Source organism: Bombina bombina, chromosome 5 (assembly GCF_027579735.1).
Source record: "Bombina bombina isolate aBomBom1 chromosome 5, aBomBom1.pri, whole genome shotgun sequence".
Classification (NCBI taxonomy): Eukaryota; Metazoa; Chordata; class Amphibia; order Anura; family Bombinatoridae; genus Bombina; species Bombina bombina.
In genome coordinates, this window is record NC_069503.1 from 772474859 (window position 1) to 772499003 (window position 24145).

The following is a 24145-nucleotide window of genomic DNA, read 5'->3' on the forward strand; positions in this document are numbered from 1 at the left end:
CCGCTTTCCAGTTGTCCACCCCTGGAATGTGGATGGCAGATACACAGCAATCGTGAGCTTTCACCCACAGAACAATCCGAAGCCACCTCCTTCATGGCTAAGGAACTCAGAGTTCTTCCCTGGTGGTTGATGTAAGCCACTGAGGTGACATTGTCTGGCTGGAACCTGATAAACCAGGCTAAGGACAACTGAGGCCAAGCCATCAGAGCATTGTAAATTGCTCTCAACTCAGAGATATTTATGGGGAGAGCAGACTCCTCCCGAGTCCATAGTCCCTGGGCCTTTAAAGAGTCCCAGACAGCTCCCCAGCCCAGCAGGCTGGCGTCCGTGGTCACAATCACCCAGGAAGGTCTTTGGAAGCATGTTCCCTGAGACAGATGCTCCCAATAAAACCACCACGGGAGTCTCTTGTCACCTGATCTAGATCTATCCTCTGGGACAGATCCTAATGGTCCCCGTTCCATTGTCTGAGCATGCATAACTGCAGAGCTCTCAAATGGAATCAAGCAAAGGTAATGATGTCCATGGAAGCGACCATCAGACCAATTACCTCCATACATTGAGCCATTGATAGCCGAATAGTAGACTGCAGAGAAAGGCAAGAGGAAAGAATTTTGGAATTTCTGACTTCTGTCAGAAATATTTTCATAGATAGGGAATCTAAGCAACAAGATCTCAGAATGAGAGAATGCTTGTTAAGAAACGGCGCATGATCCAAGTAGGGCACCACTGCAATTTCTCGAGACCTGATCACTGCCAAAAGAGCCCCAGAACCTTTGAGAAAATTCTGAGAGCTGTGGCAAGGCCAAACAGAAGAGCCACAACTGAAAATGTTTGTCTACAAATGCAAATCTTAGGAACTTGAGATGATCCCTGTGGATGGGAACATGAAGATACCACATCCTTCAAGTTTATGGTCATCATGAACTGACCCCTCTTGGACCAAAAGAAGAATAGAATCCATTTTGAAGGACTGTACTCTGAGAAACTTGTTTAGACACTTTAGGTTTAAAATAGGTCAAAAAGTTCCCTCTTTTTAAGGAACCACAAACAGGTTTGGATAGAGTTCTAGGCCCTCCCTGTTCCCTTACTGAAACCAGAACTATCCCTCCCAGGGAGGAAACGTCCTGAACACATTTCAAGAATGCCTTTCTTTTTATCTGGACTGCAGATAATCTTGAGAGGAGGACCCTACCCCTGGGAGGAGAAATCCTGAATTCTATTTTGTAACCCTGAGATACTATGTCCACAGCCCAGGGATCTGGGACATCTCGTATCCAAGCTTGATAAAACAGAGAAAATCTGCCCCCCACTTGATCCGATCCCGGATCGGGGGTAATCTCTACATGCTGACTTAGACTCAGCTGCGGATTTCCAAGATAGCTTCCCCCTGTACCAAGACTGAGGGGATACCAAGAAGACTTGGACTGTACCTGTTTGGAAGAGGGAGAGGAAGACTTTCCATTGAAGTTACGTAAGAAACTAAAATTACTTTGACATCCTATAGGTCTGTTCTTGTTGTCTTGTGGTAGAAAAGACCCTTTTTATTCCACCAGAAATATCAGAAAATATTTCTGCCAGACCAGGTCCAACCAAGGTCTTATCCTGGTAAAGAAGCTAGGACCAGAATATGCTGCACTTGACACAGTAGCGAGACACACAACAGGTTGCCATTGAAGACCCTTAATGAACATACATAGGGACATCATCTTCAAATAAGCCTACAGCATTTTGTTCGTTGGATGCTTAAAAGAGCAGCTATCCTCCATAGGAATAGAAGTTCTCTTAGCCACAGTAGAATGGCCCTTCTATTTAAGGCACTGTGCGCCATGATTTTTTAATGGAGTCAGTGACAGGAAACCTCTTTTTAAAGACAGGAGACGGGGAAAAAGGTATCCCTGGCTTCTGCCATTCCTGTGCAAAAACTCTGGTGCACAGTCTGCAACAGTTAACACCTCCACAGAGGAAGGAAAATCATAGTACTTATTAAGTTTACTAGATTTCTTAGGTTTGACAAAGCCAATACCTTCTTTAGCAGTACACAAAGGTGTTCAAGCTATCTGATTCTCTAATTTTTCTCTAGCGTTTCCCTTCAACATAGGAAAAGTAGATAAGGCCACAGATATCGCAGAAGATACCTGTGCAGCAATTTCTGCAGGCAAATAAACTCCTCAAGGAGACTGAGAGGAAATGCAGGGCACTATATGTGCAGCCATTAAAGCTTGGGACGTTTGAGTAGAAAGCAGTGTCACTGCCTAAACAGCATCATCCTAAGAACCCCCAGTACACGATAAGCATACAGTATATGCATAGGAACAGACCCCTGTTCCAAAATCATGATCTAATAGTCTTTTTTTGATAATAAATAATAAATGTACTTTTACTTTAAATATTAAATAGTACATAAGCAGAACAAAGGCTTCTTCAAATATGTTTTTCTGCAAATATTATCTTTATTTTTGAAGCAACTCTAAACTGAGGTGTAAGAAAAAAAAATTGACGCCTCCAACATGATACGTATGCATTAAAGAAATGCTCCAAAACACTTAACACTTTTAGATTCAAATGAACATAAACAGCATTTTTCTTCACTTTGAAAAGAGAAGCGCTGCCACACTTAGTTAGAGAAACGGTTCTATTAATACACGGACCCGAAGTACTGAAAAACTCATACAAAATGGCGCCTGCTCCGGATTCCAAAGGGTAATTTTGTCCCAAAAATAACAAATTTCTTTAATCCATCATAGTGCCAGTCTCCCAAGCCTAGAAGACCAACAGCACTTATATGCATCTAGCCGTCCGGCAGGAGGACAGCTTACAAGGTGTAAGAGGACACATACTCCTTGCAGAGACCTTTAGACAAAAAGAAAGAACAGAGTTAACCTACTCTGGCTTTTAATACTAGTGCGGCAAATATGTTAGGAAAACACAGCAAGGCCCACCTTACAAGTTCCTAACTGCTTTAAAGCCACCACTACCCCTACTGAAGAGATTAACATGGACTACGGCTAGACCCATAAATCTTGCTTGTTGTGAAAGAAATCCAATTTTTTTTCAGACACCAAAACTTCAGGCAAAGAAAATGACTGGGGTTTATGGGTAGGGGAGTGACACTTAACAGCTTTGCTGTGGTGGTCCTTGCCTCTTCCTGCTGGCCAGGAGTGATATTCCCACTAGTAATTGATGACGTTGTGTTTTAACTATATATTTACTGTAAATATTAAACACTCCAATCTTCTGCATATTTCAGTATGTTTTATGTATTATAATATATATATATTTATACCTATATATATTTATACACACACACAAACAGTTGTATGCAAAAGTTTAGGCACCCCTGACAATTTCCATGATTTTCATTTATAAATATTTGGGTGTTTGGATCAGCAATTTCATTTTGATCTATCAAATAACTGAAGGACACAGTAATATTTCAGTAGTGGAATGAGGTTTATTGGATTAACAGAAAATGTGCAATATGCATCGAAACGAAATTAGACAGATGCATAAATTTGGGCATCCTTGTCATTTTGTTTATTTGAATACCTGTAACGACCTAGCACTGATTAATTGGAACACACAATTGGTTTGGTGAGCCCATTAAGCCTTGAACTTCATAGACAGGTGCATCCAATCATGAGAAAAGGTATTTAAGGTGGCCAATTGCAAGTTGTTGTTCTCTTTGACTCTCCTCTGAAGAGTGGCAACATGGGGGTCATAAAACAACTTGACCTGAAAACAAAGATTGTTCAACATTATGGTTTAGGGGAAGGCTATAAAAAGCTATTGCAGAGATTTAAAACTGTCAGTGTCCACTGTGAGGAACATAGTAAGAAATGGAAAACCACAGGCACTATTCTTATAAAGGCCAGAAGTGGCAGGCCAAGTAAAATATCGGAGAGGCAAAGGATGGTGAGAACGGTCAAAAACAGCCCACAGACCATCTCCAAAGACCTACAACATCATCTTGCTGCAGATGGTGTCACTGTGCATCGTTCAACAATTCAGAGCACTTTGCACAAGTAGAAGCTGTATGGGAGAGTGATGCGGAAGAAGCCTTTTCTGCACACACGCCACAAACATACATTTGGACAAGCCAGCTTCATTTTGGAAGAAGGTGCTGTGGACTGATGAAACAAAGATTGAGTTATTTGGTCATAACAAGGGGCGTTATGCATGGCGGCCAAAAGAACACAGCGTTCCAAGACAAACACTTGCTACCCCACAATAACATTTGGTGGATGTTCCATCATGCTGTGGGGCTGCGTGGCGAGTGCTGGTACTGGGAGTCTTGTTAAAGTTGAGGGTCGCATGAATTCCACTCAATATCAGCAGATACTTGAGAATAATGTTGTGGAATCAGTCACAAAGTTGAAGTTACACTGGGGCTGGATATTTCAACATGACAACGACCCAAAACACTGCTCAAAATCTACTCTGGCATTTATGCAGAGGAACAAGTACAATGTTCTAGAATGGCCATCCCAGTTCCCAGACCTGAATATCATTGAAAATTTGTGGGGTGATTTGAAGCAGGCTGTCCATGCTCGGCAACCATTAAATCTAACTCAACTGGAGATGTTTTGCATGGAGGAATGGTCCAAAATACCTTCATCCAGAATCCAGACACTCATTACAGGCTATAAGAAGCGGTCTAGAGGCTGTTATTTTTGCTTAAGGAGGCTCTACTATATATTGATGCAATTTTTCTGTTGGGGTGCCCAAATTTATGCACCTTTCTAATTTCGTTTTAATGCATATTGCACATTTTCTGTTAATCCAATAAACCTCATTTCACTACTGAAATATTACTGTGTCCTTCAGTTATTTGATAGATCAAAATGAAATTGCTGATCCAAACACCCCAATTATTTATAAATGAAAATCATGAAAACTGTGCCTAAACTTTTGCATACGATTTGTATATATATATATATATATACAGATCTCTGATGAAGCGCATGTGAGCATGCGGGAAACGCGTCAGATCCAGCCCTGCACACTGTGACTGTGTCTTTCACTTGTCTGCTTATTAAATTATCCACTTTGGAAAAAGAGTCTGCAGTTCCTCGTTTTTCTTTCTTCTAACCCTATATATATATATATATAATTTGCTATGTGCATTGGATTATGAAATATGCAATATTATCTTCTTATGTTGCACTTTTAAATAACCGCGATCGTGTTTGCACGACTTGTGGGTGTTAGTTTTTTATTAACTTTTTAGGCTCCATTGAAAACTATGTGGGAATGTGATGTTGCGTTCGCGACTTCTCAAAGTCTCTTTGTTATCGCTACTTGCCAAATGCGAGAGAGTATTTTTTTTTCTTTCAACTCATAATACAAGCAGTTTCAACGCTCAAACGTGAGTGCAAAATACTGCTCAACTTGTAATCTAGCCCTAAATATTGCTCACTATACACAGAGGCTTTCTTATGCTACCCTTTACATAAAAGGTGAATACTTAAGTACTTAAATCTTAATTTTCAATTGTTCTTACCTTTCCCAACCCTCATGGAGATTGTGATTTCTTCTGCTGGCATTATTTACATTGCTTTTCTATACCCATTATCACAGTATTGAAATGTACAGTGTAGGTGGTGGTTTTAACAGGAAAAACTTAAATTATGCTTACCTGATAATTTTCTTTTTTTCTGACGGAAGAGTCTACAGCTGCATTTATTACTTTTGGGAATTCAGAACCTGGCCACCAGGAGGAGGCAAATATACCCCAGCCAAAGGCTTAAATACCTCCCCCACTTCCCTCATCCCCCAGTCATTCTGCAGAGGGAACAAGGAACAGTAGGAGAATATGAAACAGTAGGAGAAATATCAGGGTGAAAAAGGTGCCTTAGAAACAAAAAATACGGCCGCCCCATAGGAAACAACGCGGGCGGGGAGCTGTGGACTCTTCCCATCTGAAGAAAAGAAAACTATCAGGTAAGCATAATTTATGTTTTTCTTCTCAAACGGGAAGGGTCCACAGCTGCATTCATTACTTTTGGGAAAACAATACCCAAGCTATAGAGGACACTGAATGCAAAACGGGCAGGTACAAAAGGTGGCCCCTTCTGAGAGCACCACAGCCTAAAACCTAAAACTCCCGACAGAAAAAAACTGCTTCACTAGAAGCCAAAAAGGAAAAGGCTGAGATAACTGCCCAACAGTTAAAACCAGCAAGGCCGTTGCTAGAGACCGCTGAAGTTATTTGACTCAACCAAGCCAAAAGCCTCTGAGGAGACGAAGTCCCGCAGCCCGCAAAATTAAACTCCCCCCCCCCCCCGATCAAAAGAAAAGGGAAACATCCACATTCCCCTATCGGGGAAGAAGGAGACTCAGCTAAATGAGTCCAAAAGGACCTCAGAACCCAAAGGGACTAGGACCAAGAAACGGAACCCCAAAGGAGCGAACCAGGATGAAACAGGGCACCTATGAAAGGTCCCTGCCGACCCAGCAAAGCAAGTGACGATTTGTAAAGCCCCCTCTACCTAAACCAAAGGACCAAGAAATGTCCTGAGAACTTAAAAGGAGGAAAGGAAAATCCCTCCCTTACACAGAGCGCACACGTGCACCCAGAATAAAGCAACCAAAAGACAAACCGCCCCGGGAGCAACTGGAAAAAAACAGCATCAGATATCTGAATATGCTCCTCCAAGCCATAGGCTTCCTGCTACAAATAAGGACTTAACGACCACAAGGTCGCCACCCTAGCTATGAAAACGCACAGGACCTTCTTCAGAAGAAGACCTCTGAAACAGTGCAGGACAGGACCTTCCCAAAAAGGGACAGGAAGGAACAGAACCCAGTAGAGAAAACTACCTGTCGAGGAGGGATTCACCGCAAAACTTCTCACTCAAAGAAGGTTCACCATAACTATGATACGAGGCTAAGATCAACAGATCAGACAGATCCTTGACTCTCGCTCCGGTAACGGACCCAGCACCAAAGTGACTATGTCCAAAAGACTTAGAGATTAAAAGTACCCCGAATCATAAGGAAGGAAGAATCCATCCCTTCACACTGACATCCCGCACACCAGGCAGGGGGGGGCAACCCCACCGATAGAGGCATAAAGGGTACCTCCAAGCACCAGGCGGATACAGTGGGATGTCAAATTCAACCCTAAATGGAGGAAAAGAGAAACCAGAACTAACAATATGCCAGCACACAATCAGGTGCAAACAGCTGCAGCTGGTTTCAAATTGTAAACCCTCCGTTCACTAGACGGCTAAGTTAACCATCAGACTAGAACAGCGGGGCTGAAGCGTAAAGCTGCTCAAAAAGGTCAAATACTGAAAGAAAACCATCCGGTCACTAAGGCCAGCCCAGAAGAAGTCTAGATTTCCCTGCAAGGGATAGATTACCCCCGTAGGAACAGAAGATGCCCCAGACCGGGAAACTGAGCCGTCCAGCTCCAGACCTAAGGGATCTGGACACAGACCCCCAGAAATCCAGTCAAAGACCGGACAAACAGACCCGGCACCCAACAAATCGGAGCCAGCTTAACTACTTAAAAACCCCTGAGGAACCCTTAGTTACCCCATCCGGAGTAGACTTGCACCATAGGCGGAGCAATAACGGTCATATCTAAGACAACTTGGACACCGAACACACACGAAAATGTCCCAAACCCAGAGAGCTTAGGACACCTGCAGCGGGATACAACTCCCCACAGAAGGGTGATAGGTAGTAGTGAAGCCACACAGCCACTCTGTAAGGCCCTAAGGCCCTAGGGACAACTTCCAAAAGATGTCCAAAGACTAAGAACGTACGAGAAAAACAGAAAACTCTGTTTAGGAATGCTAGCTGTCAGCAGTATTACAAAACACATAACAGGAGTTTTACTTGGGTACAACCCACAACCTCCTACTTCAGCCAACCACTACGCCACCCCTCCTATAGAAACTGGATTGATAAGCTAACAAAAGTCTTCAAGATCCTCAGGATCCAGGATCCATGCAAATTTGGGGCACTCACTGTAAGGAACACCTAATCACAGCTGGATACGAACTCTTGAACCCCAGCTTTGAAGGCAGCAAGGTTTACCACTAAGTCAATGAGGGGCACCATCTCTGACACCCCAACAGCTCGAGGATGGAAGAAGGAACATGAATCCTAACCCCTAGCGGGAGACATCCAAAATGCTTAAGCAGGGGCGACACAGTAAAGGTGGGAGACAACCATCTAAAAATCTCCCAAATAATGGGAGCAGACGAGATCCTGGAAGCAGAGTAGCCCAAAGGCTTTAACTTCCAGTAACAGATGACCCGAAGCCAACCAAAAAAAAGGACAAAAGGCTCCTCACCTCAATCCGAAGGAAGAGGTACCATCATCAAGGAAAAATAAATTCCAAAAGGGGAACTTCAAATAGAAAATGAGGACAATCACCCCCGAGAGATCCCTAGTAAGATCTGCCAGCCCACAAGGATCAGGTAGGTAGGATCAGCAGTGATCAAGTGTGGAGGAACCACACGAAACATGTCTGCCATTGCTGTTCTTGTGACCCCGGATTGCGATTATGAAGCTAAGGCTCTATTTTGTTTTTAAAAACCTTGTCACCAATAAAGCTGTTTTTATCTTTTGAGCTTGGGAGTTTTTCATGTCTGCTGATTCCTCCTCTCCCTGCAAGTGAGTGACGCCCGGAAGTGTGTGGTGATTGGACAGGTAGGATTGACCCTGATGCCCCACAAGGCAGACCGAGAACCAGCCTGACGTCAGTGAATGAAGGCTTCCTCTACCATGTTCTTTTCGTTTTTTTTTTATTAAACCCCTTTATGGGCAGAGCCTGGAACAGAAGACCGAGGATCCCTCACCTATTAGCACTAGGATCCTCCAGCACCGCCAAAATATGCCGTAGTAGGACACGAAGGCGCGCCAGTCTGTAACAAAAAGCAAGACTTACCTCTGCCGGGGAAACTGACGACCCCCAACTCTGAGGGTTGGGCCCCTGAAACTTTAGAGGAAACTGCTTCCCCAGATGGCTGATCTGACCCAGACCATCCCACACCTGACGATCCCCGGTTAGCATAACACGGACAGTATCTCAGTAACACCTCCTCTGGAAGATGTAAATGCGGCAACACCATAGATATGGCCATGCGGAAACCGTGACATAACCTCTGGAGGAAACAAGCCGCCTTCCGGGGGTAGGGGTAAGGGCATTAGGGACACTTGCTTGCGTAGCCAAAGAAGGTTCTAGGGGACAGGCCGTACAGTATATGGAATCCCCCAGGGGCGGATGGCTCGGCGGACTCTAAGTTCCCTGTATCGGGAGAAGAGAGCACGCTTAGAACGGAATTCAGAACATAACTGATGGGCATGGATTACCCGGGCCATTTCATACTCTTCAAAAGAAGTAGAATCTCAATGGAGACAATGTCTCTAAAAAAATCTGAATCCTCCATAACTTGGTATATAAAAATTATGGATAGACAAAAATAAAAATGGCACCTTATACCCCTAATGGCTGGGGCGCTCACCACCTCCTGGACCCAGACAGCTAGCGGACAGACTTTCCCCTCCGTCACCACGTGGTCAGGAATACGGAAATGGAACACAGAAGCGTGCCACGCCTCATCACAAGGTGCATCGTGCAGTCCATAGAAAAAATGCGCCAAAGCCTACAAGGGCTGCGTAGCCTGACAAGAAAACAATTATGCTTACCTGATAATTTTATTTCCATCGTGGGAAGGAGAGTCCACGGCCTTCATTCAATACTTTTGGGACCCTCTGAGGGCACCACAGCCTGTAAAACCTCTCTCTCAAAAGCAGCTTCCGCAGAAGCAAAAAAGTCAAATTTGTAAAACTTTGTAAAAGTGGTGTAAGGAGGACCAGACAGCCGCCCTTACAAATCTGCTCCATAGAGGCATCATTCTTGAAGGCCCAAGACGAAGCGACAGCTCTAGTTGAATGAGCCGTGATCCTCTGAGGAGGCTTATGTCCCGCTGTCTCATAGGCCAAGCGAATCAAGCTCCTCAACTAAAAAGACAAAGAAGTAGAAGAGGCCCTCTGCCCCTTGCGCTTCCCGGAATAAACCCACAAAAAGAGATGTAGACTGTCTAATATCCTTTGTAGTCTGAAGATAGAACTTTAAGGCACAAGTCACGTCCAGATTATGAAGTAACCTCTCCTTAGAAGAAAAAGGGTTAGGACACAAAGAAGGAACAATTATTTCCTGATTGATGTTATGGTTAGACACCACCTTGGGAAAGAAACCCCCAAACTGGTGAGAAGGACAGCCTTATCCGCAATGAAAAAACCAGGTAAGGAGGCTCGAATTGCAAGCCAGCGAGTCAGATACTCTTCGTGCCGATGCAATAGCCAACAGGAAGAGAACCTTCCAGAATAGAATCTTAATATCAATGGAATGCATAGGCTCCAAACGGAACCCTCTGCAATACCTTAAGGACCAAGTTTAAGCTCTATGGGGGAGCAGACTGCTTAAAGACAGGCCTGATTCTAGACAGAGCCTGAACAAAAGATTGAATGTCAGGAAGCTCAGCGAGTCTCCAGTGCAACAAGACTGATAATGCAGAAACCTGACCCTTAAAGGCACTAGCGGCAGGACCCTTCTCCAAACCATCCTGGAGAAAGGACAGAATCCTGGATACCTTAACCTTGTGCCAAGGATATCCATGTTTCTAATGCCAGGAACAAGTAAGTCCTTCCACACCTTATGGTAGATGCGACGAGGTGACTGGCCTTCCTTGCCATGAACTAGAGTGTCAATCACACTTTCAGAAAAGCCTCTCTTGGCTAAGACTAAGCGTTCCATTTCCCACGCAGTCACCCTCAGAGAAACGAGATTTTTGATGTTGAAAGGGACCCTGTTCCAGCAAATCCCTGTGACAGGGTAACCTCCATGGCGGAGAGGATGACATCCCCCACCAGATCCGCAAACCACGCACTCCGCGGGCCACGATGGAGCAATCAGGGATGGCTGAATCCCCCAAGGCACCGCTAAGGCATCTATGAGCTCTGCCTGGGGAATCCCCTCGACCCGTATCGGGGTATCTTGCAATTGAGTCAGGGACGCCATGAGATCTATCTCCGGCGTTCCCCATCTGAGACAAATCTCTGCAAACACTACATTCATTCATTCATTTCCCTGGATGGAAGGATTGTCTGCTGAGAAAGGTCCACTTCCAGTTGTCCACACTTGGAATGTGGATCACTGAAAGCGAGTAGCTGCGGGACTCCGCCCATTCCAAAATCCGAGACACCTCCTGCATTGCTAGGGAGCTCCCTCGTACCCCCCTGATGGTTGATGTAAGCCACCGAGGGTAATGTTGTCCATCTGGAATCTGATGAAGCTGAACGACCTCAGAGGAGGCCATGCCCTTAGAGCATTGTAAAATTGCTCGAAGTTCTAGAATATTTATTGGAAGGAGAGATTCCTCCCGGGGTCCATTTTCCTTGTGCCATCCTGGCACCCCAAACAGCTCCCCATCATACGAGATTCACGTCTGTGGTCACAATCTCCCAGGACGGGTCTCAAGAAGGATGTCCCCAGGGACAGATGCTCCTGACAGATCCACCAAGAGAGGGAGTCCCTGGTCCAAGCATCCATGGATATCCACTGTGATATATCTGAATGATCGCTGCTCCACTGTCTCAACATGTACAATTGAAGAGGTCTGAGATGGAACCTGGCGAAAGGGATGACGTCTATGCTGGAGACCATGAGCCCGATCATCTCCATACACTGAGCCACCGAAGGGCTTGAGGAGCACTGTAGGGCAAGACAGGTGGATGCAATCTTCCTGCGTCGATCCGTGAGAAGAGTCTCTCCTTCCATGGACATAGAGACAAGGCCTGAACAACGGCGCCTGGACTAGGATGTCGTCGAAATAGGGGCACAACAGCAATGCCCCTGGATCTGCCCAATGCAAGTAGCGCCCCCAAAACCTTTGTGAAGACTCTCAGGGCTGTCGCCAGACTGAAAGGAAGGGCCACAAACCTGGAAGTGTTGGTCCAGAAACACAAATCTTAGGAACTTGAAGTGGTCCCTGTGGACTGGAATATGAAGGTAAGCATCCTTCAAGTCTATAGTCTTCATGAATTGCCCTCTTGGACTAGGGGCAGAATAGATCTGATTGTTTCCATTTTGAACGATGGAACAGCCAGAAACTTGTTTACACAATTTTAGGTCTAGAATCGGGCGAAACGTGCCCTCCTTCTTTGGAACCACAAAAGATTTGAATAGTACCCCTAGACCGCTTTTGCTTGGGGGTACTGGTACGATAACACCCTAGAGAGGAGAGATCCCTCACACATTCTAGAAAGGCTTCTCTCTTTTCCGGTCTTGAAGACAGGTTTGACAGGAGGAATCTGCCCCGGGTGGATGGGACCTGAATCCGATCCTGTAACCCTGGGCGACAACCTCCAGAACCCAAGGGTCCCTGAACGTTCTGCAACCAGGCTTTGGAGAAGAGAGACAATCTGACTCCTACTTGGTCCGGAGACCGGTCGGTGCCCGCCCCTTCATGACGATTTTGTCTCGGCAGGCTTCTTGTTCTGCCAAGTTCCCTTGGACTGATCCGCTTTTGCGACGGGCTGCTGGCGCTGGGGCTTGTCCACACGAAAGGGACAAAAAGCTTGCAGATAGTCCTATAAGACAAAGAAGAGGCGCCTCATGGGTGTAATAATGTCTAACACCAAAATCAAGTAAATTCACAGATGGTAACTCACAATTTGGAGGAGCACACTTAGTGCTATAAACGGCAGACCGAGACCTTAAAGTCGCTCAGTAGACTTGTCCACGGCACTGCTTGGCCGATTTCCGAAGGTGATATTGTCCTATGCAAAGAGATCCACAGACCGTCCCAGGCTTACACCAATCTTCTAGTGCTGAACTTTAGTACTGGTACTTGGACGTGGAATAAAAGTGGCAGGAACCATAAAAGGATAACCAAACACCAGGGTATCCAAACACTTGGGTAATGAAGGAGTGGCAGCGTGCTTCATATAAAAAAGAGGTTTTTAATAAAAGTATAAAAACAAAGATCAACAGCAATGCGTTTCTCGGCTACATCGGCCTTTTCATCACGGCTGTAATATACAATTCACACACGCCTCAATTAATACATTCCTCCATCCAATGGTAATATCGAATCGGCACACGCCCCCTCACATTACACCCACGAAGCCTGTCAGCAAATGCACGTAGCATGTCTATAACAGCACCTGAAACTGCCAAGTCACACTATGGGGGGAGTGATTCATAAAGGGAAAAAGTGCTGATAGGAGGGTTCGTCAGCACAGAAATTCGCTTAGTTAAAAATACAAGCCCTATAAAGGTAAGATTTAGAACCTAGATAAGGTATATCAATAAATCACATCAGATGATATTAGTAATATCCAATATGCATAGTATGATCGAACAACAACAAAACAAAAGATAGCGTAACAATAAACACAATATCACAAAATTTTGTTCAAATCAGTTGTTATGATAACATATCGCTTCAATACTATGTCTGATGAGAACCGATAATGTAATTATATTAAACATTGAAAAATCTACAATCATGCCGTGTACTGTGCATGTGGTGCCACAGCCCAATAAGACTTGTAGATTTTTCAATGTTTAATATAATTACATTATCGGTTCTCATTATCGGAGATGAAAGCATGGGAACGCACCCTCACGGGACCGGGAACCCTCAGAGGTAGACGGCTCACTAGTTCTAGACATCTCTTTATTTTTTAAAGATGTCGCAACTTTTATTGAGGCATGTGGAACATATGTGAGCAGGCTGATCTACAAGAACCTCCTCACAATAAACACAGGAATGAGACTTTGTTAATGAGGGAGTACCCTCTAACGCATCAGAGTCCTCCATAGTTTGCGCTGTTAATATGAGTCGGGATGGTTTCGCAGAAAGACTCTCCCTGCATCTCCGGACTCTAACTTTCACCCAGGCTCTCAATGAGAGGCTGACATGGCTACTTAAAACTCCAGTCCCATTCCGAAGAGTACTACCCTCCATAAGAGACTACTCCGAATCTTCAGCACTTCTCTGCCATCCTCCTGTGACAAAAGGCAAAGAATGACTGTGGGATAAGAGGTGTGGGGGAGGTATTTAAGTCTTTGGCTGGGGGTGTCTTTGCCTTCTCCTGGTCGCCAGGGTCTTAATTCCCCAAAAGTAATGAATGAAGCCATGGACTTTCCTCCCCTTTAGATGGAAAAGGCCGTTATGTTCCGAACTAGCCACAAGCCCAAGTGACGCTACACATTAGCAGACAGAATCACATAACAAACATGATTAAAGTTCAATAACCCCCCCTCAGGAGATATTAAATCTTGATTCCTTACAAAGATTTAAAGGAGTCCCACGGAGACCCTGACTTTTTCGTTTACATTACTTATCACATCATCAAAGTAAAATGAAATGATCTTACCGGAATCAACGCCGTGTGAACAGGAAGACGGCCCTTCAAGTGTGACAGATAGTAGCCTCGCTTCTGACATGGACTTGAGAGAAGAAAGCAGGCAGCGAAACTCGTCAACGCTGATTGCTAAGGAGCTGTTAAATTTGAGTTGGGATGGTTTCGCAGAAAGACTCTCCCTGCATCTCCGGGCTCTAAACATTCATCCATACTCCTCACTAAGAGGCTGACAGGATTACTTAAACTACAGTCCCATTACGAAGAGTACTACCCTCCATAAGAGAATCTAAAATCTTCCGACACTTCTCTGCCAACCTCCTGTGATGAAAGGCAAAGAATGACTGGGGGGATGAGGGATGTGGGGGAGGTATTTAAGCCTTTGGCTGGGGTTGTCTTTGCCTCCTCCTGGTGGCCAGGTTCTGAATTCCCAAAAATAATGAATGCAGCTGTGGACTACTCCCGTTTCAGAAGAAAATCGACCATTTCAAACTAACAAAATAAAGGTAACGGAGGTATTTGTATAAAACAAAAATACACTAAAATAAAATGAATCATTGAGAACACATTGAGAAAGTACATGGCCCGTCATATATTATTTATTAGTTCCAAGGAGGTTAACCGTACTGAAAATCACAGCAATAATAGTATAACCAAATTTCCAAACAAATAATCAGTGTCCATCCTTGTACAATGGGCAGGTACAAAACTCTGAGATGGTATGCTTGGGGAGAATTTTAAAAGCCATTGTATGGGCAAGCTTCAGTCAATACATGTTCAGTGTGTTGACATTTCATTTGGTGAAGTGATAGCTGTTTAATAGTTCCAGACCACTACAGTGGGAAAAGGATTTTTCCAAATTGCAAATTTATGAAAATAAATATCTTATTTACTCCCTTTGTTATTCTTTGAGAATCTGTGCATTTCACAATTTAAAACTGGTGCCAATCCAGGAACATTATAACATTTTGAACTTCTTTCCCAGGAAGGAGCATTACTACAACTTGAAGAGAACTAAAGAAAATAAAATGTTTTAGATTCCATTGTGTTTTATCTGTAGATTTAAAAATCTTAAAGTGATGGTAAACTAAGACCCAGTGAAACATGCGATAGTATGTAAAGTTAAAAAATAAAGTGACTTTCATTCATGAGCACGCCGCTTTCTGACCTTTGTATGTAATATTTTACAATTCTAAAAATAAAATTCACCTACGATCCTCCCGCCTGTGTAACCGCCGCCATTGATATTTCTAATGTCACGTTTTTTATCAATCCAATAGAAATCCAGGCCAGTTGGAGACTCAGAAAATAATCAAACACGCCCTACATGTTGGATCGCTGAATGACAGTCTGGGCAACATGTACTTGTGCGCAATGTGCTTTTTTGTTGTTGTATAATGTATTGCGAAAATAATTACACGCTATGCGCATAATAAACGTTGAAGACGAGATGCCAATATAATGACATAATGAGTGGGTGGTTCCCCTATCTACGTTGGCTAAGGAATACATCAGGAAGTAATGCCGGGGTGGAGCAAGGAGCTATAACGCTCAGTAAGTCAATTCGTAATTTAGTCATAAAGCTTTGAGATAGAAAAACAAAAAGTTAGCGATTTTGTTTGTAACTACTGTAGGAATAAAATTTTACTTTTAAAGTGCTATACATTTACCATCACTTTAAGTGTCTTTGCATTCCGAAGTTTTTCTAAAACTGAAGAGATAGTTTATATTACAGCTAGTTTCTTTGTGAATAGTGGTAACTAAAACGATTAAAGACTTTTCACTTCTGACCTTAACATTTCTTGGACAGTTAAAATCAATCATTGCTTTGGCTAACCACATGCAATGTTTACATGAAAGGAAGGACAGGATGGAAAATGCCTTTTTTTCTTAACACCTTGAATTAGTTTCAAGTGTGCCATTTTGCATTCAAATTTAGAAAGACACGGAAACCAATCCTTTATTTTCTATTAGAAAACAGCCACTGTCCCCCTTTCTCTCACTTATGGTGCAGACTACAAGACCTAACAAAAAAAATCTATATTATTGATCTAACCAAGTCTCCACAATTATTCTTTAGAAGGAAACACCGGCGATAAAATTACATCTGCACTGGCTTTTTCATCTGCTGTTCGATATAAGTGATCTCTCAGGGCAGACTAGAGACCTTAAATCGTCAACACCCTTGTCAGAGAAGCTAAGGAGACCACGGCCTCCTACAAAATGCTTAGGATATTTCTCAGTAAATAACTTTTTAACTTATAATATTTTGTATTGAAACTAAAATTGTTTGTGTTAACATCTGGAGCTTGGGACACTTTTAATTGTAATGATCAATCCTTTTTTTCTATTTAATCTTTTTAATTAGGTACTGTAAATGCAAAGTCAAACATATGTTAATAATTCAATGGTCATAAAAAAAATGAGTCATCAAATATTTGAAACATTCTATTCTCATCTCTATTAGATTATAATAAAATGAAACATTACGTGCTAACGCAAATCAAATGCTTCGCAAAATTATAGGGGCCTCTTTATGAAAACACAGCTCAGAGTACCGTCTGGCTATTTATGGTGCAAAACAAAGCAAATTATTTTTGTCTTTGTTTTGCCATTGTGAAATGATAACAGTCAACACTTTACTTTGTTATAATTAATTAATAACTAATTGATAAAGTTCATAACACAGCAGAAGACAATGAGATGACACAGAAACCAGATGAAAGGTTTGAGAGATTGAGGGCACAGTGCATGAATGCCATTGGGTAAAAAAAAAATGAAAAGAAAAAATGTTTATCTCACAGGCTTTAAAAAAAATAGATTTCAAGTGGACAATGTTTTCTCTCAGTGATTATGTTAATAGTGTTTGTTAAGACAACTGTGTTTTAATTTATATGAAAAAGAAAAGAAAATCATTACTTGCCTATAAACAATTTTTATATATATAACAAAAAAAGATAATTAAAACATATTTCTAAACAGACCTGTGTGAGTCCGGTAATGATCTTTCAGGGCAGACGCTGTGAGGAAAGAATAATGGCATGTGGCCCAGGCACATTTAAATGGCTTTTCTCCTGTGTGCAGCTTCATATGGTTGTTGAGAGCCCACTTCTCTCTGAAACTTCTATCGCAGAGGTTTGCAGGAGAATTTTCTAAATAAAGTATAAAAATATACATAAGAATTCAAAACAATAAAACACATTTATAAGCCTATAAATATGATGACCATTAGAAAAAAAACAGGACCACTGTAAATGCAGCACATTTGCTGGAGAGAATTGTAGCCTAGGTCTGTCATGTCTGTATAACCAGGCATTGATTTTTCTGTCGAGGCCTGGAACGTCAGCCATTTATTCTCCGCTTTGCGGTTGGGCCCAACGGGTTTGAAAAATTCTGTTACAGTCCAGTCGCCCCTGAGGCAAATGTGAGAATAGATTTCACCTGTACAGACCTACACCACTTATCCAGGGCATGTGCTGTCACAGCAAAGGCTAAATGAAAAGCTATCTGTTCTGAAGCACACAGACAGCCAAATGGTGCTAAATGGCCGTAGTGCTGCTGCTGAAAAAACAGTTCTGTTGCACTAGTACATTTAAACCCTCTTATGTTAGAGGTGTCAAAGCATATATTTTAACTGAAAACAGCATATATAATGTTGCAATCTATATCCAAAGGGAACATATGTACTAAATAAAGTAGACAAGTGCATATAATTAGTTCAAACGCAACAAGCTGATCACATTAATTAGAAATATGCATTATTTGTGCACGATGGTGGGCAAATAGACGGTTACAATCTTTCTCTATAGAACAATGACATTTGACACGTATTTCTTTACTTTTTAAAGGGCAAAAACTTCAGTGCTCTGATCTGATAGAGTATGTCAGTTTAGTATTATGTGCATTGCTAACTATAAGGTAGATTACAAGTTATGCGCACTATAGGGAATTTAATGAACGCAACGAAAGTTGTGTTATTTAACCCTCTATAGCGCAGCCATTACATGTTTTGAAACAGCCGGCTTGTGCATGCAATACGGGGTTTTAAGCTCCATACCGCACAAAATACAAGCGTTGTTTTGATGTGCTCGTGCACGCTTTCCCTATACACATTAATAAGGAGAAGGTGGTCAGAAAAAAGCACGTGAAGCGCAGAATGAAAAGCTCCGTAATGCAGCCCCATTGATGTCTATGGGGGAAAAAAAAGTTATGTTTAAACCTAACACCCTAACATAAAGCCCAAGTCTAAACACCCCTAATCTATGCCCCCGACATCGCCGACACCTACATAATGTTATTAACCCCCTAATCTGCTGCTTCTGATATCGCTGCCACCTAAATTAATCTATTAACCCCTAATGTACCGCTCCTGGTTATCGCCGCCACTATATTAAAGTTATTAACCCCTATTCCCTCGAACCCCACACACTCGCCCACACTACTAATAAATCCTATTAACCCATATTCCGCAGCTCCTCGACATCGCCCACAACTAAATAAAGCTATTATCCCCTAAACCTCTGGCCTCCCACATCACTACCACTAAATAAATATATTAACACCCTAAACCGCCAGCCCCCCACATCGCAACAACCTAAATTAAACTACTAACCCCCTAAACCTAACCCTAACGTAAACCCTAACTTTAACATAATTAAAATAGAGCTACATTAAAGTTACAATTATTAACTACCTATTTAAAACTAAATACATACTTACCTGTGAAATAAAACCTAAGCTAGCTAACAATATAACTAATAGTTACAGTATATTGTAGCTAGCTTAGGTTTTATTTTTATTTCAGAAGTAAGTTTGTATTTATTTCAACTAGGTAGACTAGTTAGTAAATAGTTATTAACTATGTACTAACTACCTAGTTAAAAATAAATACAAATTTACCTGTGAAATAAAACCTAAGCTACCTTACACTAAAACCTAACATTACCAAAAATTAAACCTACCATTAAAAAAAATAAAAAACACTAAAATTACAAAAAAAACAAAAAACGAAATTATTCAAAATAATAAAAATCATTCCTATTCTAATATCCTTTTAAAAAAAAAAAAAACCCACCCCCAAAATAAAAAAGCCTAATCTATAATAAACTACCAAGGGCCCTTAAAAAGGGCCTTTTTGTGGGCCCTTAAAGGGCCTTTTGTAGGGCATTGCCCTAAAGTTAACAGCTCTTTTGCTACAAAACAAAACAAACACCTCCTAACAGTATATAAACCCCAACCCCCCAACCCCACAAAATAAAATAAAGTAAAACCTAATCTACCCATTTGTTTTGTATAAAACTTAACATTTATTAGAAAATTCCAGCAGTGTAAAAATAGTTACAAATGTAACCACAAGATGAATCAGTAAGTAGTATATGCAATGCCCATAGTCCTAACGCGTTTCGTCATTAGCCGTAGTCATAGCTTAATGTGAGTAATGCATACACAACTTTTTAAAGACCTTCTATTCCAATGATAGGTCCCTTTATGCATAAATATAAACATATTTACATGTTTACCAATTTATTAAAACTAAAGAGGTTTTCTAAATGCATTTGATAGTACTGTCAATACAAAGAATAGGTCTCCAAACGTTTGCAATATTACTTACAATTGTATTAAGGGGTTTAAATTACTCACTCCAATTATGTACAACTGTGTGAATTACATAGGGGAATGAAGCAATGAACAAACCAATCAGTAAGTAGGGGTTTTGTAATTTTAAATTATCCTATCATTGAATGGAAGGTCTTTTAAAAGTTGTGTATGCCATTACTCACATTAAGCTATGGACTACGGCTAATGCCGAAACGCTGTTAGCACTATGGGCATTGCATATGCCTACTTACTGATTCATCTTGTGGTTACATTTGTAACTATTTTTACACTGCTGGAATTTCTAATAAATGTTAAGTTTTATAGAAAACGGATGAACTGGTGCTCATGATTTGTGCTGCTATTACCTGACACGTTTTGAATTTGGGGAAGAGTGAGCACAGTTCCGTTACAGACTGGAGAGGCTACAGGTGGATTTACTGCGTGCTGTGAGTTTGGAAAGGAAACGCTCAATATAACGGATGACGTCATCAGATGTTGCTGCAGGTTGAAAGAGGGAGAGCAGTGGTCACAGAGACAGAGTAAGCTTCCACAGCAAAGAGATGTATGAGAAACCCAGCGAGAGCTGAAGTAGATATGCCAACAGATCTCCCTTAAGACCGACCAGAGCAACATGATGCGAAAAACAGAGGAATCTGCTACCTACTGGTAAGAGGCTAGCGTTATAAACGCATGTTCCAAACTGCTTTGAATTGAAAAGACGCTGTACAGCACGCTAATAGTCTAATCCACAGCCCATTTATAATATGACTCTTTAATATTGATAACCTATACTGACAGGGCTGAGACACTTCTAATCTACCCATTGCCTGAAAAGGGCATTTGTATGGGCATTGCCCTTAAAAGGCATTCAGCTCTTTTTCCTTCCCTTAAAAGGGCATTCAGCTCTTTTATAAAATGCCCAACCCCTAATCTAAAAATAAAAACCCACCCCAAAACAAACAAAAAAAAATTACACAAAATAAAAAACTAATTATCAAAAATAATAAAAATTATTCCAATCCGAATACCATTTTTTTTAAAAAAACAACACCCCAGTTAGTGTTTAGAATTTTTTAAGGTTTTTTGGGTGTTTTTTTTTAGGGATTAGGGCTGTTCGTAAAAGAGCTAAAAGCCTTTTCCAGGGCAATTGCAAAAGAGCTAAATGCCATTTCAAGGGCAATGCCCATACAAATGTTCTTTTCAGAGCAAGGGTTAGCTTAGGTTTTTGTTAGAGTTATTTTTTTTATTTTGGGGGGTTGGTTGAGTGGTGGGTTTTACTGTTGGGGGGTCTTTGTATTTTTTTTACAGGTAAAAGAGCTGTTTAACTTAGGGCAATGCCCCTACAAAAGGCCCTTTTAAGGTCTATTGTTAGTTTATTGTAGGCTAGGGGGTGTTTTTATTTTGGGTGAGCTTTTTTATTTTTATAGGGCTATTAGATTTGGTATAATTCTTTTTTTATTTTTGATAATTTCGTTTATTTTTCGTAATTTAGTGTTTGTTATTTTTTGTAATTAGATACTTTGTAATTTTTAGATTAGTGTTAGGATTTTTTAATGTGTATTTTAGTTTTCTTTAATTGGTAATTAGTTTAATTTTAGTTTAATAGTTATATTAGGTTAATTGTTAGTTTAAACTTAGTTTTTTTAATTTGACAGGTAAGTTATACTTTAATTTAAGATAGGGAAATTGTAAATTTAATAGAAAGTTAGGGGGGCGTAAGGTTTAGGGGTTACTAGATTAAATTAGTTTATTGCGATGTGGGGGGCTTTCGGTTTAGGGGTTAATAGTTTTTTTGAGAATATTTTGTTGTGGGGGGTTTAGGGTTAATAGGTTTATTATAGTGGCGGCGGCGGAATAGGGGTTAATAATTTTTTAATAGTGGCGGTGATATCAGGAGCGGCAGATTAGGGTTAATAACTTTAAAATAGTGTTTTCGATGTGGGAGGGCCTCGGTTTAGGGGTTAATAGGTAGTTGTATGTTGTTAGTATACTTTTGTAAACAATTTAATTATGAGTTTTATGTAACAGTTTTGTAGCGTAAAACTAATAACTACTGCTATCAGATTGCGGAACAGATCGTGTTGGTACAGGCTGGAACGCAAGCTTTTTAGCCTCACCCCGCAATTCTCATTTTTATGAGTGAGGAGCCTTGCGTTACAGGCTAAAAGGCTTGCGGTACAGCTATACCGACAAGACTTGTAATGGCTGCGGTGCTGTTTTAAACGCTGAAATTTTTTCAGCGCTAAAACGCGAACGCAAAACTTGTAATCTAGGTGCTTGTATTTACAATGAAAACAAGGTTAAACATATGAGCAGGACCATGGCTGGTGGCTACATGCATACATTTTTTCTAATTGCCTTACTAGCCACGTGCATCTGCAACATCTTTATGGGGGTAAAACAAGAGAGACAATAATGCTCAAATTACATGAATTAGAGAATTTCATTTTTTTGCCAAAGACTATCTCTTTAAGTATGTGCACAAATAGCTGTGTAAAATTCTATTTTAATATAATGTTCCTAAATATGTCTTGGGGAGAACACTAACAGGCTATTTCTTTACCAGAGATAAGGAGTCTGAATCAAACCAACTGTTCCACTTATATGAATCTACTTTGTTATTTATTTTGTAAGAATATGCTCATATATTTGTTTGTGTTCCTAGAGAAATGATTTTATGGACAATATATATCCTCATTCAGGGAAAACCCAGTAAATACATAAGAGCGCACCAGACATTACTAGCCAATCGTCTACTTCGTTTTGCACCACTCAAAAGCACAAAATGGTGCTGATATTATGCAATATAGTTATCCTTCAACAAGGAAAAATGTAACTATTCTATATCAGAATAACATGATTCCACACATTATTTTTTTCTATGTTGGGGTATTGCAACAAAAGTGCAGCAAACAATATACCACAAAAACACCTGGAAAGGGCATAATGAAAAATATTCTAGAATTCTCTACAAAGAATCCATAAAGAACATTTAAGAATAGCAGTTACCACTGACATGAAATGAGTATTTTCTGACTAACAGAGATAAGAGTGGTGAACCCTGACAGTGTTTGCAAACCATTATGCTCAACACACACTTTGTAATTAAAATACATAAATATGAATTATTAATAGCCTTCTTCTTAGGTAATAGAGAAGTACAGTGAAATGATAAAGGCTTGTCCAGGTTTTTTTTATTTATTCATATTCAGACAGTGTGCTGTTGCTCTAGAAAACGGTGTTGTTCTTTTTTTTATATAAACGCTGGCAACAATAAGGTTAAAGGTAAACTAAACGTATTCTAAAGCAATATGTATCACAGATTATATTTTATTTATGTTGCTACTGACATGTATACTTGTACCAATGTCTTCCTGAGTAAAAATTAAACTCTCCAGCTGAGAGCTGTCATTCTAGTGAAATATGACTGACACATCACAGTGGTAAAGTTGCACAATGTTTTTTGTAACAAAGATGATCTCAAAAGAGACAGACATGCTACATATTTACACTATATCAAGTGGAATAATACATCTATTTTTCCTTTTCATATTGAGAAATGTAAAAAAAGTAAATGTTATAGTAAGTAAAATTATATAATAAAAATAAGGATAAAAATAAACCAATATGTCTAACTATTCAAAGAAAATGATTAGCTGATCAACCATGACTAGGGGTTTCACATTGCACATTAAAACTGGAAATATGAACCTTTTTTTCTAATATGCAATTAGCATACATCCTTTAAGCAATAATAGATAGACAGACAGAAAAATAAACAAACAGAATAAACAGAATTTTTTAACTGAAATTTTATTTTTCTACTTGATTCCAGTAGGGTTGACTCATTGCTTTCATCTTAATTTCAATTCCTGCTTCATTCTCATATATCACCTACTACTTTATTCATACCTCCCCTAACTCAAGTTTAGTTGAGTCTCATACACACTTCACATTTTAATTTTCACAATGACTTAGTGGTGTTAAGAAGGTGGCAACATACATTTACAAAATACTGTATATATATATATATATATATATATATTATATATATATATATATATATATATATTATATTTATATATATATTATATATATATATATATATATATATATATATATATATAAAAAGCCATGGTACCGGCCTTATGTTAAA

The 24145-nt window shown here is 40.6% G+C and overlaps 1 protein-coding gene across 1 annotated transcript in view; it reads right to left on the minus strand.

The window, feature by feature from the left end:
- Positions 1–24145, minus strand: part of ZNF407 (zinc finger protein 407) — a 1276568-nt gene that overhangs the window by 359218 nt on the left and 893205 nt on the right. The window contains 2 exon segments of the mRNA XM_053714859.1: positions 17376–17529; positions 17531–17543. Coding sequence (XP_053570834.1) covers positions 17376–17529; positions 17531–17543 — 167 coding nt within the window.